The 20003-nt window shown below is 43.1% G+C and overlaps 2 protein-coding genes across 3 annotated transcripts in view; both read left to right on the top strand.

Annotated features, from left to right (window-relative positions):
• muc13 (mucin 13, cell surface associated) overlaps positions 1–4625 on the top strand; it is a 28475-nt gene extending 23850 nt beyond the window's left edge. For both annotated transcript variants that reach the window (XM_062973358.1, XM_062973408.1), the window contains 4 exons: positions 589–626; positions 1391–1478; positions 2151–2370; positions 4099–4625. In XM_062973358.1, the coding sequence (XP_062829428.1) occupies positions 589–626; positions 1391–1478; positions 2151–2370; positions 4099–4131 (379 nt within the window). In that variant the 3' untranslated portion in view covers positions 4132–4625. The remainder of the gene's footprint in view (positions 1–588; positions 627–1390; positions 1479–2150; positions 2371–4098) is intronic.
• A 12010-nt stretch (positions 4626–16635) lies between these two features.
• Positions 16636–20003, top strand: part of itgb5 (integrin subunit beta 5) — an 86258-nt gene continuing 82890 nt past the window's right edge. Inside the window, exon 1 of the mRNA XM_062972232.1 lies at positions 16636–17271. Coding sequence (XP_062828302.1) covers positions 17166–17271 — 106 coding nt within the window. The 5' untranslated portion in view covers positions 16636–17165. The remainder of the gene's footprint in view (positions 17272–20003) is intronic.

Raw genomic sequence — 20003 nt, 5'->3', positions numbered from 1 at the left:
AGCGAGTGTTGGATAAGTGAGACTCTACTGTATGTAATGTCAGGAAAAGCCGGGAGAAAGCCCATCCAAGCTAGAGGAAGGCAGGGATGTTCTGCTAGTTGCAATGATCTCTTTTCCACCTGGTAGTTAATAAAGCACACAATTACATAGGGGAGAGGAGGCCCCAGTGGCACAGAAGATTAAACTGCTGAGCTGCTGAGCTTGCTGACCTAAAGGTCGGCGGTTTGAATCCGGGGAGCGGAGATGAGCTCCTGCTGTTAGTCCCACCTTCTGCCAAACTAGCAGTTCAAAAACATGTAAATGTGAGTAGATCAATAGGTACTGCTTCAGCAGGAAGGTAACAGAGCTCCATACAGTCATGCGGGCCTCATGACTTTGGAAGCATCTACCAACAACGCTCTCCGGCTTAGAAATGAGATGAGCACCAACCCCCAGAGTCAGATATGACTAGACTTAATGTCAGGGTAAAACCTTTACCTTACATAGGGGAAAACCTCTGTATAACCTAGGTTGAAATCAGTATTTTTCTGTAACTTTTTATTTCTTCAGTCAATTATTTTGTGTAACTTTTTGTTTGCTTGCTTCTAGGTGTGATTTTGGCTACTCTGGAGAAAAATGTGAAGAGTGTATGTACAAGAATTCTGGATGTTTTATTTATTCTGGAAATTATTTGAAGCAAGGGGAGCAGAATCTGTAGTACTAGAATTAGGATAATCAACTCCAAGAAATATACTTACTTCAACTCCATCTTTAGGAATTTTTGCTTTTGTGAGCAAACACATATCCATACTGAAAAACATCAATATTACAAATGTCACTTTTTCCATGCCACAGTTTAAATGCAATGATGTAATCTGAAAATCTTTGGTGTTTGCTAATAACAGTGACCAGCTGATTTAGTTATCACTAGTGATAATAATAACACGTAAGGTTTACATGGACCAAATGAAGGCCCCCCCCAATAAAAAACCAGGACTAGTTATGATGTTTAATTCAGTTCCTACTTCTTTTTACAATGATCGTTCATGAAGGCATTATGGGTCTGTCCTGAATCGCTGACTCAGTATCTGAAAGGGCCTTGTTTGAACACACTTCTCCTGGTCTCTTGAGATCTGTCTGCCTGAAAATAGTAATTTATATCAAATCTCAATGACTTTACTACTGTATTCTGTGTGTTCGCACTATTGAGTGCTTTGTGAGCCACCCTGAGTCTCTTCAGCGAGATGGTGGCGGGATACAAATAAAGTTTATTTATTTATTTTAGTTCATGTTTAAATGTTTGGTTACTATAGTGCATTCTTGATTAAATTGTTTCCCCCACTTTACATAATACTTTATAGTGGAAAAAAATCACATGTTGTATGATAATTGAACATATGTATCTTCTCAGATTACCTGGCAGTCCTTGTAGGAGTGGCTGCTGCGTGTGGAGTTATTATTGTGGTCTTAACTGGAGTCCTCATCTACAGATGCCACAGGTATGCATGGGTTATTCAATCATTATGGATTTTGTCACATTAATTTCAGCCCATCAATATCCTCTTGACACTTGGCTCCTTATCTCCTGTCTAACTGTGCTGGACACTAATATCTGATGTTGCATCATGACATAAAATCAGAAGTAGCCAAAATGAGAATTCATCTGAGATACATTCAGAAACATTCATTTTACCATTTCACTGATAGCTTTCAACATACCTGTAAAAGGAGCCCCCGGTGGCGCAGTGGGTTAAACCCTTGTGCCGGCAGCACTGATGACTTGAAAGTTGGGTTCCTGACCCGGGGAGAGCGTGGATGAGCTCCCTCTGTCAGCTCCAGCTCCATGTGGGAACACGAGAGAAGCCTCCCACAAGGATGGTAAAAACAACAAAACATCCGGGCATCCACTGAGCAACGTCCTTTGCAGATGGCCAATTCTTTCACACCAGAAGCAACTTGCAGTTTCTCAAGTTGCTCTTGACAAGAAAAAAATACTATACCTGCAAATGTTGGATTTTGCTTCAGATACTTATGGGTGTAGACAAATTTATTACTGACTTCACAGATTTCAGGACTGCATTTTAAGGGTGGGGGAGATAATCATGGGGGAATAGAGAATCTGTACTTTATAGGCTTGTTCTTTCTTTCCCTCTTCTTCCGCCATGAAACAGAGAAAGCGGAGAGCCAAAACCTGACAGAAAGAGTTTGATAGGCAATGAATATTCAACCACAGGGAAGGTTTCAGAAGGCAACTCTGCCACAACTTCTGCTGGAAGTGAGAGACTCTTTCCCAGAATCCAACTTAGAAGTCCTGAGCAGATTAACAGAGCCGCCACAGCAGGAGTTTCAAACAGTTCTTACCTTCCTGAGCGAGACTATGATGATGACAAAGTAAGTAGCTGTTTGGAGGTGGGAGGGAGAGATATTAATGCACCTCATCTTTTATTCCAGATGCTATTAATTTCCACTAACACTTGGGCCACAGATTTGAACCACAATCCTAATTTTTCCATCACAGATGCACTCTCTAACCAAGAATGCATTTACACAGAAGAATTAATGCAGTATTTTAACTGCACTGACTCAGTGCTATGAAGTCATGGGAGTTGTAAGATTAAATCAGTGGTTCTCAACCTGTGGGTTTCCAGGTGTTTTTGGACTACAACTCCCAGAAATTCCAGCCAGTTTACCAGCTGTTAGAATTTCTGGGAGTTGAAGGCCAAAACATCTGGGGACCCACAAGTTGAGAATCATTGGTTTAGCTAATTCTTCGTCTTCTCTGTAAATCATGCTAGTGTCTTGCCAAACTACAATTCCCAGAATTCCATGCCATTGACCTATGGCAGTTAAAGTAGTGTCAAACAGCTTCAATGTTGTATCTCTCATTGTTGGACTTTTTCCTCAAGTAAGCAAAGCAAAGATGTAATGGGATCACAGGGTCAAGAACAACAACCTCTGTTTGTGGTTTGGACTCCTTGAATTGTGATGCCATTTAGAATTGGGAAATGAATCCCAGTGGGAAACTAAAATTCCCTCTTCATTAACTGGACAGACCAGTTGTTGCTTGGGGAGGACCTTTAAGTTAAAAAAGGTCTCTATTTAGACCAATAATGAAGAAACACAAGTCATTTTATTATTAATTAACACATTAACCTGCACAGACTATGATGGTCCCAGTACCTGAAGTATACGCATACCATTTAAGAGAATGGTTCTCAACCTTCCTAATGCCGTGATCTTTTGATATAGTTCCTCATGTTGTGGTGACCCCCAACCATAAAATTATTTTTGTTGCTACTTTAAAACTCTAATTTTGTTACTGTTATGAATTGTAATGTAAATATCTGATATGCAGGATTTTCATTCACTGGACCAAATTTGGCACAAATACACGATACACCCAAATTTGAATACTGGTTGGGTTGAGGGGGATTGATTTTGTCATTTGGGAGTTGTAGTTGCTGGGATTTATAGTTCACCTACAATCAAAGAGCATTCTGAACTCCACCATCAATGGAAGTGAACCAAACTTGGCACACAAAACTCTCATGACCAGCAGTTTGGTGGGCATTGACCTTGAGTTTTGGAGTTGTAGTTCACCTACATGCAGGGGGCTCAAATTATGATGATATGGACCATACTTGGTGCAAATGCTCAATATGCCCAAATGCGAATGTGTTTTCTGATGGTCTTTGGGGACCCCTATGACACCCCCTCATGATCCCCTCCCCCGGGGTCCTGACCCCCAGGTTGAGAAATGCTGATTTAAGAGGTGAAAGTTCAATCTTCAAAGTGGATTTAACCACTTGTTTTGATTGACTGATAGTGGCCCTTTGCTTGTATTCTTCTTCTTTTGAGTGTACACTGGGTGAATTGAAGTAATTAGTGATTTGGAATATCAAAACCAGATAATGCTGTATAGTATTGTTATAGAGATTGTATCTTTGTGTTTATAATATGTCAACATGGATCAGAGCACTGGATTGTGCAGATAGTTTTTTAAAAGTAAAAACTCATGATTCTACCAAACCTAACCAATAAGTCTTGCTAGGCCATGAAATATTACTACTGTGCTCATTATTTCATTATTTCTCCCTTTTTTATTGTTGATATATACAGAATCGCATGTATGAAATGAGAGAGAGAATGTAAATCCATCTGAAAAGTGAGACTGAGAATGCTTGTGAGTTTCAACTCTGCCAAGGAACCAACACACCATTTCTCAGCAGTTTCTCCAGTTTTTCTGTGACATTGCTATGTGGCTATCATGATGCTTCACATTGCTAACACATCTTGCTAATTATCTTTTGAAAATGGACCAGTGGGTTTGATAGAACTTCAGCTTATGCTTGCTGTCTTGTTTAAATGAATTGGGAACTGGGGGTGGGAGGGACATACAGCTCCAGGTATGATAACTATAATGGCATTTGGATATCTTCTGCCATATTGGGCATCCAGGACACCACAGAAGAAGAGAAGGCCAAAAGAAAACCCAATAATTTGTTTGCAGTGTTGTCTAATAACAGGTTTTGCACTTTGACTGTAACATGATTTATTATTCTGTTAAAGCAGTTTTCTGTTTGCCTTTATTTTGTGCTTGTTTTTAAATACAGATTTTCATTCTATAAAAGTGACTTTCAATATAATTCCTGTTTCCTAATATTACATGTATAGATGTGTACATTATTTACTGAAGTAGTTATGTACAAAAGACATATACATCATCATATCAGTAGGCACATGAAGTGCTGTCACTTTTTCTGTAAAGCAGATATACTGACATCACTGTCAATTAAAGTGATATAGTTGATTCTGATTGTACAACTTGAGGCTGGTAACCTCTGTGATCATGATAATGCAGTAACTACAATTGCTCAGTATCCAAAGATTTCAATTTCCCATCTTGTTTAGGTAAAGGTAAAGGTTTTCCCCTGACATTAAGTCTAGTCATGTCCGGCTCTGGGGGTTGGTGCTCATCTCTATTTCTAAGCCAAAGAGCCGGCGTTGTCCGTAGACAACATGTCCAAGATTATGTCGCTGGCATGACTGCATGGAGCGCCGTTACCTTCCCGCCAGAGCAGTACCTATTGATCTATTCACATTTGCATGTTTTCGAACTGCTAGGTTGGCAGAAGCTGGGACTAACAGTGGGAGCTCACCCCCTCCCCCGGATTCGAACAGCTGACCTTTTTGGTCAGCCAGTTCAGCAGCTCAGCGGTTTAATCCGCTGTGCCACCGGGGGCTCCTCCCATCTTGTTTAGGCCCACCTTATTGTGCTGCATGTTAGAAGCAGCCTAAACTGTTCTCCAACTGAAAACACAACCCATTTCCTATGACAGTGGTACCTAACCTTTGGTCCTCCAGGTGTTTTGAACTTCAGCTCCCATAATTCCTAACAGCTAGTAAACTGGCTGGGATTTCTGAAGTTGAAGTCCAAAATAACCGGAGGACTAAAGGTTGGGAACCACTGCCCTATGAGGTTACTTTTCTTCATGCAAATTATTTTAAGGATTTTCCTTATAATTTCACTCTATTTGCCTTGCATTTGAATTGTTACTCAAACATGACTTTGCTTCCTCGTACAGTTTAACAGGTATTTATTAACCTATGGGATACATTATTATTCTTTTCCCTACTTAGCAATATGTTCGTATTAAGCATGCAGCTTACATGTTTAGAAGATTATATCCCCATATCTTGAGTTAAAAACCATGTTTTATAGTGTACCTACCTATTGTTAAGTCTATACATCTGGCTGTGTATTCCTTTATAATGTTTATAGTCAAAAACAGTTACTTGATATTTCATAAGAGCGAGCATATGAAGAGTTTTTGGCCTTCCAGATGTTATAGATTTTAACCTCCAGCCAATGGTAAACAATTATGAAAGCTGAAGTCAAAGTACTTTTAGCATTCTCTATCCATGGATTCAACCATCCACTGCTTGAAAATATTTTCCCAAAAGTTTCCAAAAAGTGAACCTTGCTTTTGCCGTTTTATATAAGGGACACTGTTTCATTATTCCTTTGTATATAATGCAATTTGTGTAGGATATTCAGACTTCCCACTGTCACAGTAATAATTCCCCTGGAGAGGTTGTAGTTAAAATACATCCCCCTTGCTTTCTAGGTGATCAGTGGCTTCTTAGATAATTAAGATGTACAATGTGAAATTTTAATTAGTTGAATCTGATGAGATACCCACCCCAAACATGCTTTTCATAATATCAGATAAGACATTTTAAGGATCAAATCCTTGTAGCTAATTTTGTAGGCTATTTTAAAAGTGCATTTTTTTTTCTTTGATTTCATGCCAATTGTGTAGGAGCAGCAGGTGTTCTTGACTGTTCAAAATGTTTATGTCCTTGGGATTTACTTGCTGGCTCTTAACTGCTAACATATAGGTGTAACCAAGCATCAGGCACCCATGCTTTCATCAAGGACATTTGTTTAAATGTTTTAACTAATTTTGACTTAAGAGTAGATGATACATAACCGCAGTTATTTTGTAAGTACCGGTAATCCAGTCTTATTGCAGTAAATATCAACACAGCTTTGCAAAGCCTGTGAAAAATAGATGTTCCACAAGATGGTGCTGTGTCACTTCGTAGTTAGAGCTTCTACCTTGGAGTGTAATAGTTCGCACACATTAAACAGGATTCAAAAAGGATTGGACTATTAATGGTGCTGTTGTCAAAAACAGGACCACAAAACCTATGACCAGGGGCCACTGCTGGATGATCATGAAGGTCCCTCCGACATCCACTTTGGGCTGAAGTGACTAATAGTCTGATTTTGCCTTCATATCCGTTCGTGTCTTAATTTGGAACCTTGAAGCTTAGGTAAAGGTAAAGGTTTTCCCCTGACATTAAGTCTAGTCGTGTCCGACTCTGGAGGTTGGTGCTCATCTCCATTTCTATGCCAAAGAGCCAGCGTTGTGGCCGGCATGACTGCGTGGAGCGCCGTTACTAGGTGCTCTTAAAAAAACAAAACCCAGGATGTGTAGCCAAGAAACAGAGTGTGCTCAAAATTGCAAAATGTATTAATGGGAATGAACACACAAATGAAGAGAAGCTGCAGATGTCTGCTTGTGGCTAAACCTACTAGGAAGGGCAAGATTTTGTCCCTTTTCTTTCTTAATTGCACTGAGTTAACTGAGTGCAAACTACTTTCGCACTTTGAATTCAGTTTGCAGCAGTTGAGGTAAACTAAGGCCAAGGGGGAAAGTAGTAGTAGGAAAAAATAAGCTGGGACATTTTAAAAGCAATTTAAAAAATGGGAAAACAAATGTTTAATCGGGACTGGCCCTACCAAACTAGGGGCCGCTCCACACAGCCATATAACCCAGAATATCAAGACAGAAAATACCACAATATCTGCTTTGAACTGGGTTATCTGAGTCCACACTGCCATATATTCCAGTTCAAAGCAGATACTGTGGGATTTTATTCAGATGTCGAAGGGGCCTAGGACAGTTACAGGATGTGGAACTACAGCACAGTGGTGCACCATGCACCACACTTAATTTTCCAGCTAAGGGGGCCTGTTGAGGGTTCTCCCTTTGAAGCTCAAACATACAGGCTGGGTCAAAAGCAGGAAGAATGGCCAGAATTGCCCCTTCTTCAGACCTGAAAAATCAGTTGCTCTGTCTTCAGGAAGGAGTTGTTTTTTCCCATCAGTGCCCCGACATACAATCCCCAGCAGCAAAAGTGGTTTCCTAATTGGGAAGCGTGTACACATACAAAATAATTGACTTAGCTTCCCCTGGCTGCTTTAATCGGTCTTGGGGGTGGCATTTGTGTGAGTGTGCTAAATAAATTTAATTCCCTATGATATGTTGTAGGCATGAGTGATCTATGAAAAAAATGGTTCTAAGCTCGCTTCTAAAGTAGGGGACGCCTGCGCTTCGTTTTTGAAACTATTTCCGATTTTTCCGTTCAAAATTTTTGGATATTTCCGAAAATTCGTAATGCTCTAAATTGGTTTGTTGATGGCAGACGCGCATGCACAATCACGAAAAAACTAGTGGCGGGGGGGGGGGCTTTAAGGGGCTCTCCCGCCCTCATTTTTAGAGCTATCCTGATCAAATTTGGTACAGTGGGAGGACACATTCAACCCTGACAGCTCACCAAATTGCAGCACGTTTCCTTTACCCTCTCATTTTTGGTGAATTTTCATAGCTTATACAAGAAAGAAACCCTTTTGTTCCTGCATTGAAAGACTTATTTCCTTTTCCATTGGGTTTTTTTCAATGTGAAAGTCCTTCACAGTGATTTTTGAAGTGTTGTCAGCAGCAGATAACAGGCAGGTAGAGATTTGATGTGGTGTTTGGAGCCAAAGACGGGATGGCCCCACGGGTAGCTGAAACAGTGCCAACGCATGACTGTAAGGATGAGCTAAGAGGACCATCACTAACAGAGACCAAACCACGATGTTGGTTCACACTAACAACCGGCGATAGGAGGCAGAGCTCCGTGACGTGGTTCTAAAAGCAGGGAACGGGCAGGCTAGGAATTGACGTGGAGGTGGGAGCCCACAGGAGCGATGGGCCACAAACAGTAAGAAAGCTATCACGCTAGCTTCCAACTGCAACCATTAAGGAAGATAGCTATAGGACCACAGTAATTGTTGACGCGGTGGCAGCCACAGGGAGCAGCCAGGTGGAGATTTGACGTGGTGGCGAGCTAAAACAGGAAAGATGGACCACAAACAATGTCAGAGTTATGACGTTAGCTCTCGCCAGTGACCATTAAGGAAGAAAGATATAGCAGCACCATTAATTTTTGATGAGGTGCCAGCAGCAGAGAACAGCCAGGTGGAGATTTGATGTGGTGTTTGGAGCCAAAGGACGGGATGGCCCCAAGGGTAGCTGAAACAGTGCCAACGCGTGACTGTAGGGAAGAGGACCACCACTAACAGAGACCAAACCACGACGTTGGTTCACACCAACAACGTTTGTGAAAACATCTTAGGACGCTAAATTTCCCTCATCCGATGAGGTCCTAGTGTTAGTCAGTCAGACCTTTCGAATTTTGCTACTCCAGACTTCAAAGTACTAATGTTCTGATCTGTCTGCAGCTTAATAGGTTTCATCCACAGTAATACATTGAATTCTTCTCAAAAAAAGGTTACTTCTGTACCTAAATAGGTTAATTCAGGCCTCAGTCATTGACTTGTCCACTCTATTCTGCACTAGCTACATTTTCCAAATCATTTTCGAATGCAGCCACAAGTATTTCAGTGATCAGTGATCAGTTTTCAGCCCCCCCCCTTCCCCAAAATATATCTTGCACAAGAGTAAAGACAAATGTTTGGAAACTCTCACATTACTCCTCTGACAGCTGCCCCCAGCTTTCCACTGAATCCTCCAGAGTAACAACAGTGTGCCTTCTGTTCACACTCCATTGCTGTTCTCAATTAAAGGTAAAGATAAAGGTTTCCCCTGATGTTAAGTCCAACCATGTCCGGTTCGGGGGGGGGGGGGGGTGTTGGTGCTTATCTCCATTTCTAAGCCGAAGAGCCGGCGTTGTCTGTAGACACCTCCAAGGTCATGTGGTCGGCATGACTGCATGGAGTGCCGTTACCTTCCCACCAGCGCAGTACCTATTGATCCACTCACATTTGTATGTTTTCAAACTGCTAGGTTGGCAGAAGCTGGAGCTAACAACAGGCCATCACTCCGCTTCCCGGATTTGAACCTGCGACCTTTCGGTCTGCAAGTTCAGCAGCTCAGCGCTTTAACACACTGCGCCACCGGGGGCTTCTACTGTTCTCAATTAGGGGGGATTTATTTAAAAAACAAACTTCAGGGAATCTCAATTTGGACCACACAGGATCTTGTCCGTAGATGTTACTCTCTGATTCATTAACCAATGATGGGGAAACTATTTTCTCCCTGCCAATCACAATCAACAGGCTATTGGACTGGTCAGCATTAAATAAGAACTAGGACAACTGCCTATGCACTATGTATACAATACCCCACAGGTAGTTTTGTTCTTCTGGCCAGGTATCGCAAGAATCAGAACTCCCATAGCTATGTACAACAGCCAAAGGAGCAATGAGAGGAAGAGCTATCATTATGGAAAAGCAGAGTGATTCAGAGGTATTTGGGTTGTGAGGGGGGGGAGGGGGGTACCTGCCTATTAAAAGGGACACTCCAGGAACGGTGGGATATGGAGCATCTCACAGGACAGGGACAATGTTGTACAGTGAATAACAGCCAAAGATGCCATTTTCCCATGATAATATCACTTCACCAGCCTCGTATAATAAAGCCCTAGGTGTGATAAAAGCTGGTGCAAAACTGATACACTTTTGTCATTAAAGTAGTTTACAGCAGGCCCATGTGATACAGTCCTAGTGTTTGTATATAGAGAGTTTTAAGCATATCAACAAACAACAAATCTCAGCACCCAACAGGAGGGAATCATGAAAGTTACATTGGTGCCGTTACTATAAATGCAACTATGTCTTAAGCCACTACTCCATATTTATTCGTTACATTCAACAGAATACGTGAACACTCTGAACACAAATCTCTAGGATTAGCAATAGCATTTTAGGATGCATCTGCACTGTAGAATGAATGAATGAATGAATGAATGAATGAATGAATGATAATAATAATAATAATAATAATAATAATAATAATAATAATAATACTTTATATTCCGCCCTATCTCCCTGGAGGGACTCAGGGCGGATTCCAAACATAAAAGGCAAACATTCAATGCCTGAACATAATAACAATACACCCATAATAACGGAAATGGACAACCCTGCATATAAAAAGCAAATTATAATTTAATAACTAAAATTAAATAAAAACCGCAACCTGTTATATCAGACATGAAACAAAACATCAAAATGCATTTGAGGTGTCTTTGCATATATGTCGGCCTTGGAAAATCTTAATGCTTTCAAATGATGCGTATCCTATTTCTACATTACACGACTATATGCATGAAAATAGTCTGCATTATAATACAATAATGTCTTAATGTTATCAGAAGAAAGAGAAAATTACCATATATACATGTTTCTGTACTCATGGCAGTGGGTAACACGTGTATTAAAAGAAATCATAGTTCTTACAGAACAAAAATCTACATGCACATTTTTCCTAAACAATTATCCAAATCAAAAGATTCTTGATCAATATGGAGTTAAATGGAATAGGTTGCCAAAATCACCAAATATGTGACCCTCTAAAATCACACAATATTTTCAAAAGTCTATTAAAGTTGTTGCACTTAGTGGTATAGATGTCAACTCAGGGAATCCCCAATGAGTTTAATGTGATTTACTCCTGGACATTTGTATATAGGATCACAGCCTTCAGCTCTTTTCTCCCAAGTGATGTCTAATTTAAAACATACCCAGTCTTCATCCCCCCCCCTCCACCCCACTTACTGGTTTCTGTGTCTTTTTGGGTCTTGCATATATGCCATTAAATTACCACTCTTGCTTTTCAGGGTGTTATTTTTGCAGCCATGTTGTCTCCCTGACTTAATACAAAGAGAAAGAAATATGTATGATGAAATCTTTCAACTGAGTCAGCAAAGCAAGCACTGGAAGTATTTGTATGTCTGTTTTCTTGACAAGCAGGATGATTAAACTGCTCTTGAAGATCTTGTGGAAAAGATCTAGATTAAACCCAGAAGCCAATTGAAAAATTAAATATAGCAATGTGCAGCAGGGATTTTCATTGCAGTTTGATCAGGGTAAGGAATTAGCAGCTTGTAAAACTGGTTGGTCTATGTATATAAAAGTCAAAGTATGTTTATTTATATGTATGTTTGAACCACAAAGGCTCCTACACGGCTTGATGGATCTGTACCAGACTTGGTACACACATCCTTCATGATCCAACAAGAGTGATGGGGTTTGGGTGTGTGTGTGGCTGATAGAGCATGATGCGAGTTGTAGTCAAACCATATGAAGAGAGAGCCATGTGATTCCCACCCATGACTGAGAGTGAGACTTTTCTCCAAACTGGTCAGACAGTTCAGCCTACTTTCCAGAATGCATATCCCCACATCCTTACGCCTTTCCTAGGCAGGATGACAGGAGTTGCAGTCCAAGAAGAAAGCTGTGCATGCTGACCAGTTAGGAGAACAGCCATGAGTTATAGCCCAGTCAGATCAAAGGCTGATGCGAGTTGAACTCTATCCAGATGTGGGCCTGATGAGAGTTGCACCTTGACCCTGCAAGATACAGTTATCCCTCCACATTTGTTGAGCCTAGAGCCAGGACACTCATGAAAGTGAAAAACCACAAATTACAAAATGTTATATTCTATTTGTGTTTCTTCTGTTAGTATTATATACATATTTCTTTCTCTCCCTTTCATATTCATTTTTTTTATCTGAGTGAACACTTCTCAAGAAATACCCAAGTCTTCCAGCACAACTTCATGGTCAACATCTACAACGCAAAAGCACAAAATTGCACTGGAGGACCTAGAGATAATATTTCAATCAAATCCATGAATAATCAAAGGTACAGAAGTCAAACCCACAAATGTGGAAATCTGATTGCACTTGAAGACTGTGCCAAATTAATTGTACCAAATTAATAAGTGTTGTGGGGTTTGTTCTCTCAAACTCCCCCACTTGGTGACCTCTCAAATACGCCCAGAACCTCTCAAAAGGTAGAAAGGACTTTATTTCAAGTTCAAAAAGACCTCAACCAAGTAAAGGGTCTGCAGCATAGCCTCCGTTAAGTATGTCCGGGATATAGGTCTTGGCTAGCTTCTGTTAAGTGGTTACCTGAGGAGAAGCCCAAGCTGAGATAGCTGGGTGTTAGTGGAGCTTCCAGAAGCCAGCAAAATCACCAGTAATTGAGCCTAATCATATATATGCATCTGTTTCATTTCAGCTGACCCCAGTCTATAATTTCTCTGGCTCCTTGGTAGGACCTTCTCACTGGGAGCAGAGCTTGTCCTCAGCCCCCTCAAAGTTTATCCCTGGGCTTTCAACTCTCTTGAAGGACTTCCCCAGTGAACCCACCCAGAAAAGTCCATTTGGTGCTCACACCTTTCCTTGAGACTCTTTGCATACCAGGCACTCAGGTTCAAAAGAGATCATAAAAACCTAGAGTTGGAAGAGACTACAAGGGCCATCCAGCAACTCCCTGCCATCTAGGAAAATACAATCAAACCATCCCCAACAGATGGCCATCCAGCCTCTGCTTAGAAACTTTCAGAGAAGGAAACTCCACCAGCCTGTGAGGCAACATATTCCACTACTGAACAGCTCTGTCAGGAAATTCTTCCCAGTGTTTAAATTGAATTTTTCCCCTGCACTTTTAATCCCTTGCTCCATGTTTGGTAAACTATTCCAGGGTAGCAGAAAACAAACATCCTTTCAAATATTTAGATATGGCTATCAGGTCCCTCTCTGTCTCCTTTTCTCCACGCGAATCATCCCCAGCTCCCTCAGACATTCCTCATAGGGTTTGGCTTCCAAACTTTTTATTATTTTTGTTTCCCATCTCTGGACACATTCCAGATTGTCAATATCCCTCTTGAATTGTAGTGTCCAGAAATGGACATTGTTTTTCAGGTGAGGTCTGACCAAAACAGAATAGAGTGGGACTATGACACTATACTCCTGTTGCTGCCACCTAGAATCGCATTGGCTTTTTGAGATGCTGCGTGCATCACACTGTTACCCCAGGTTCAGCTTGAGATCTATTAAGACTCCTAAATTAGTTTCGCCCGCAGTCCGTTGCCTGTCACGTGGTTCCTGCCTTCACACCTCCCTCCAGAGTTTGCTGTCGTTCTCTGTCTCCTCACCAGTTCCATCAACTTCAGCAGAGGTCAGCAACTGGTTCTCCTTTCCTTCTGAGGCCAAGGAGTTGGAAACAGCCTAGGCAGCATTACTGCTGAAGTCTCCTTTACCACAGTAAGCATATTTCACTACCATCTCAAAACAAGATCTTGGTGAAATGGAACAGCCTGGCAAAAAGGAAGAACTAAAACATCGCATTTTGCATGTATCATGGGAGGAGTCATTACATGTTTCTGGTATATGATATAAACAGCTTTGGACAATTAGCAAATGTCTGGTGTTTTTCGTTAGTCAGCAAACGGCTATTAGATTTTGCAGCTCTCAGCAAACTTGTGATTGGCCAGCAGAAAGTGATTTCTCGAAATATAAAATGCTCCAAGATTGTCCACATGGATCACTGAGATATTGACACCATTGCTTTGTAATGGATGGCCATCTGTCGGGGCTGCTTTGAATGCGATTTTCTTGCTTCTTATCAGGGATTTGACTGGATGGCCCACAAGGTCTCTTCCAACTCTATGATTCCAGACAGGCCCTATATCCCAGGATCTGATCTCAAATTTTCTACTTTAACCTGGATTATATGAGTCCCCACTGCCAGATAATCTGGGATACACAGAAAACTCGGGATCAGATCCTGGGCCTGTCTGGAAGGGTCCTATGAAACACAATTTTTGCTCCTGGCTTATAAACTCAAATAACTCCTAGTACAGGCATGGGCAAACTAAGGCCTGGGGGCCGGATGTGGTCCCCTGGGCGCCTACCTCAGGCCCTCCTCATTTTCCCTGTTCTCTTGGCATAGGGATGCCAAGAAAGGATGGGGGAGGAAGGTGCGCAGCAGTTGAGAGTGCTCTGGAGTGCTCTCAGCCACCACGTGTCTTGCCCTCCTTCTGGCCTAAAGACGGTGTGAGTGGCCCTGTACTTATGCCGGAAGGATAGCTCAAGGAAGGCACACAGCGGTTGAGAGCCCTCTGGAGTGCTCTCGGATGTCATCTGTCTCACCCTCCTCCCAGCATAAAGCTGAGAGGATAGCCCGAAGATCGAGGGAGGAGTATTAGGGAGGAGGATTGGGGCAATCAGAGCATGTCTTGTTTTCCTCCTGAGAATCCCTAGCCTTATGCCAGGAAGACAACCTGAGGATGACCCGGCCTGGCCCCACTCCCTCCTGTCCCTCCCTCTCCCAGGCCATCTCCCTCCTGGGCCCGTCCCACCCAGCACGTTCCCAGCCACCCTTCCTCCCAGCAACCTTCCCTCCCAGCCCGGCCCTCCTGGCCAGGCCCACAATGCGGCCCCAAGGCAAAAAAAGTTTGCCCATGCCTGTGCTAGTATGTATCTAAACCAGGCATGGGCAAACTTTGGCCCTCCAGGTGTTTAGGAATTGTGAGAATTAAAGTCCAAAACACCGGAGGGCCAAAGTTTGCCCGTGCCTGATCTAAAACCACAGTCAGACTGTACACTATGTAACACAATTTTTGTTCCTGAGTTATCAATGTCATTTCCTAACTGGTTTTGTCTCTGGCCCTACCCAGGAAGGCTATTGTTCTATGGGTTTTGGCTGTAGAAATGCTGATTCCTTCTGATGTGAGTGGTCCCAGGCGTCAAAGGTGTGGGTGGTAAATTGCTCTTTCCCCAAGGGGCAAGGGAGAGGATTTCCCCTGCCTGAATAGAAGTAATAGAAGTTGTGTTGTAATGTCCAGGTAAAGTCCAAAAATATAGGTGAAACTGGGAACTTGATGAGGAAGTTCCCAGCTTAGTTTCTTTTCCCCAGGCCATACAATTGCGTGAGATGCTAGACATATTTGATTTCAGGAGCACGCTTTCCCCCAAAGGGAAGGAATGGGGATCTCAGGAGCATGAAACATTAGGTTAACACAACATATAGGCACATAGGAAAAAACATGGAATGTTTAGGGCAAATTATATACATGAGAGACATAGTTTTCCAAAGTACCTTTAACAAGTCAGGCTCCCTGGTAAGTCATGGCCAGGGGTAATCTACCCCTGGTTGTCATGACACATTCAGAGGAAGACGATGGCAAGGCATCTAAGGAGTGCTCTTTGCCTTTCATTGGGTTAGTGCTCTGGCAGGAGCCAGAGAGGAAAAAAAGAGAAAAAAGGAGACTTCAGTGAGCGGTGACCTGGCCCAAATAAACTAGACATCCCAAGGAGCTGGGGCTGGTTTTCTCATGCAACAGTACCATACAATTAAACAGGAAATAACACTTTGAAACCAGCTAGAGATTTTCCCCCGAATTTTGTTACATAGTGCAAAGCTTCTCCGAAGTGTTGTCGAAGGCTTTCATGGCCGGGATCACAAGGTTGTTGTATGTCTTTCGGGCTGTGTGGCCATGTTCCAGAAGCATTCTCTCCTGACGTTTCGCCCACATCTATGGCAGGCATCCTCAGAGGTTGTGAGGATCTCCGAAGTGCTTCCCAGTCCAAATGAGCCTGTTGGCATTTTACCCTCGTCCTTCGAAGTCGCATTTCGTTTTGATCTGAGGGCCTTGTCAGTTTCCCCGATCGGAGTGTCCCAGGGCTGATTTCCTTCCTATCCCCTTGGCTTTTTCCTGCCCTACCAGTACATTTTAAAATTTCATCTCAGACTGGTGTCTGTCCAGGAAACCCATTTCCAACGCAGTACAAACACAGTGTAGGAGCAAAACACCGGGCGCGGATGTTTCGGGCATTCTTGGGAGTGGGGGCCTCGTCTTCGTGGGACTCTCAAAACAGAGGGTCCTCCTCCCCACATCTGGAGGGGGAAGAAGCGATCCCACCCGCTCTCGGAGGGACTCGGCTTCACAGTCCGGGTTGGAGAGAGTTAACCCCTCCGCGGCGCTCATTGGGCGGAGATTGGGACTGCCTTGGCGAGCCTGTGGAGGCAGAAAAGTTGCTGAGTCCTGGAAGAGAGAGAGAGGGAAAGAAGGAAGGAAAGAAAGGAAGAGAAGGTGCTCTTCTTAGGACCGCCTCTGTGTGTGCAAAACAGGGACACCGGGCTCAGCGAAGGTGGAAAATGGAGAGAGGTCGGAGTTCTGATTGAAGCGGGGCCTTGGAGAAGACGCCAAAAGTTTGGGAGACTTCCAGAGCGCAGCGCCATGGACGGGCTTCTTGCTGAGGCTTAAAGAAGGAACAGACCCCCCTTTTCCCTCCTTCCCCTTCTCCTCTCCTCTCTTCTTCTTCCTCCGACTTCATTCCCTCCCTCTCTCCCTCGTTTCTCTCTCTCTCTCTCTCTGCTTTTGCCTGGCTTGCTGTGACCTGTTGGCCGGAGCAGCAGGAATGCGCCCCAGTGCGCCTCTCTCGCCGGCGGCCTTTGCTCGAGATTTTTAAACCCCGCGAAGAGCCGGAGAAGGGGGCCATCGGACTGGGTCGCCTTCTGGCCTCCAACTGGATCCGTCATGTCCCGGCGGGGGAGGAAGAGCGGGCTTCTCCAGCCTTACTACCCGGCCGCCGCCGCCTACTACCTCTGCCTCCTCTCCTCCTTCTTGCACAGCACCGCCCGAGGTGAGCGCCTGCCTGGGAAGAGATCTATGGGCGGTGGGAGGCACAGGGCAGGGCGTCTGTACTGTGGAATTGGCGCCCTTTGATACCACTTCAGCAGCCTAGGACCCTGGGAGTCGCAGCTTGGGAGGCAGGCACCAACCCTCTTTGGCACAGAGCAAAGGATTCACTGGGTTGCTGTGAGTTTTCCCCGCTGTATGGCTATGTTCCAGAAGCAATTTCAACAGAAAGGAGGAAACCATGGACATGAACAGACCTCACAACCCCTGAAGATGCCAGCCACAGATGCAGGTGAAACATCAGGAGAGAATGCTACTGGAACATGGCCATACAGCCTGAAAAACTCACATTAACCCAGCCATGAAAGCCTTCGACAACACTCCCCTGATCACATAGCATTGAGCCATAGCAGTTCTTATATGTTTTATATCCCATTTTTTCTCCCTCAAAAGTGACTCAACGCAGCTAATACTAAAAAGCACACAATGACACTTAAATCATACAAACTGCATATGTTCTTTAGATGCATACCGTGGTGCAGCACTGGAAATACTGAAGTTACCAAACTTGCTTGGGTACATTAACTTGAGCCAATGTTCAATGAGAGTTCAGCAGTGGAACTCTCTGCCCCGGAGTGTGTTGGAGGCTCCTTCTTTGGAGTCTTTGAATGTGATTTTCCTGCTTCTTGCCAGGGGGTTGGACTGGATGGCCCACAAGGTCTCTTACAACTCTATGATTCTTGGCTCCTTGAGTGTATAAGAGTTTAGGCTTAAAAAAAAATATATAAAGATACACTCTGTCATTGCATTGACTTACAGTGCATGTTTAGGTCATCCTGTACTTGGTTATTTGGATATATACTCGAGATTAGCAGTAACCTTTTTTCCTCCTCCCTTTTATATTACTGGCAATGGAAAATGTGTGACTGGCCAGATGGATTGGGTGATCATTTGTTAAAGTGAAGAGTTCGGAAATGAATGCCAAAGGTTGCACAGCATTAAAAATACAGATGCCAAGTCTTTTTTCTTTTTTTTTGCAACGAAACGGGCTGTGCCTCAGAGTATGGTCCTACGTGATTTTCCTAGGATGTCTCCTTTGTGAAAATAAATAAAGTTACACATATTATCCTGTCTTAATTCATATGCATGAGATAGGCTTTCCTTATAGAAAACATTTGGTTTCAATGCTGCCCCAGCATGAAAAGACTACTTACAAAGACCATGTCAGGAAAACAGCCACAAAAGATGGGTTGTGTTTATCAGGCTGCACAAGAGAGGCCTCTGTGGTGGGTTTCCCTCCATGTGAGCCAAGGGAAAATATATGCTTTAGAGGTGTTTATAGTGCTAGAGTTGGCTGCCTTGTAAGTAGGCCTTTTATAAAAGAGTGAGCCCCCATCTACCACATTACTGCACCGAAGCTCTCTCTCTCCCTGTGTGTGTGGAAAATGGCTTTGAAATGGCCAAAAATATATATACTTATGTGAATAGTCCAAGGGTGAGTCAGGCAGAACTCTGACTGAAGCTGGTCTACAAAATACACTTGTCTGTGCTGTAAACCACATACCGTATATTGTTTTGCAAATTGTGGACATTATTCGATATGTTGGGAAAGTCTAGTAAGAAATCATCATCTGACCACAGGTCCTGCTTTTCCCACTGTTGTTCTCTTCTCCACCTCCCTTCCATTAGCACTGGAGTTTCCATGCTGATGCTGCTCCTGAAATGAGAGTTTCCTGCACGTGCCTCTGACATTTCAAGCATCAATACTGAATGAGCAGATGCTTTGCTGGCAGTGTAATTGCTACAGCAATAACCCAAGTTTACCAAACTCTCAGCATAACTATTCACCAAATGCCAGTTGGCTGCCCTTTTGAGTTCCACCCACAGTCAGGTTCCATGGAGGGTTTTTCAAAATGCAGAGCTCATACTTTGGGTGCCTGTCTACCATTTGGGTCCTTAAATGAGAGCTGGAAATCTCCAAGAGAGAGCTCACTGGTGCCCTTTCACTTGAGAGGAACGTGGAATATACGAGGGTTGAATGAAAAGTAATGCCTCCTTCATAACTCCTCAACCGATGGCAGTATTGGTATGTGGCCAGTACTGGCTTGTTCAGTAGACTCTCCTCTACAGTTCCATTTGGTGGGAAGTCTTAGCATTGAATGGTTGTGTTGTTAAAGTGCGAAGTATGGAACCCTGCGCAGATGCTCAGTCAATGCGACCTAAGCAACGTGCAGTCATTTAATTCTTGACAGCAGAAGGTATCACCCCAAATGAGATTCCCCAAAGAATGCAAGCTGTTTATGGTGATTGTGTTGATGTGAGTACTGTGCGTTGTTGGGCGAGTAAGTTTAAAGATGTTGAGGTGGGAACATCTGACTTGCATAACAAACAAATAGTTCTTCCGTGACGGCTTCAGAAAACTTGTTCATCATTGGCAGAAATGTATCCAATTGTCTGGTGATTATGTGGAAAAGTGAATAGTGGTAGTTAAAGAGCACATTCTAAGGATTATTTCTGTGTTTGATTTTCCCATCCAAACCCAAGTAATGAAGGTGGAGGCGTTACTTTTCATTCAACCCTCATAAATTCAATCAAGTAGTCATTTTGTATCAGTCATCATCTCTTTCACCTCCACCTATACCCAGCTATTGCACTTTATTCTGGCCCAGCTCAGAGGCTGCAATATATTGCACATAAATAAATCTTACTGCCTTTCCTCCAATCCTGATTATTCTC

The sequence above is a fragment of the Anolis carolinensis genome, chromosome 1 (genome assembly GCF_035594765.1).
Source record: "Anolis carolinensis isolate JA03-04 chromosome 1, rAnoCar3.1.pri, whole genome shotgun sequence".
NCBI lineage: Eukaryota > Metazoa > Chordata > Lepidosauria > Squamata > Dactyloidae > Anolis > Anolis carolinensis.
Note: the sequence above shows the minus strand (reverse complement) of the source record. Positions and strands in the feature narration are given on the sequence as shown.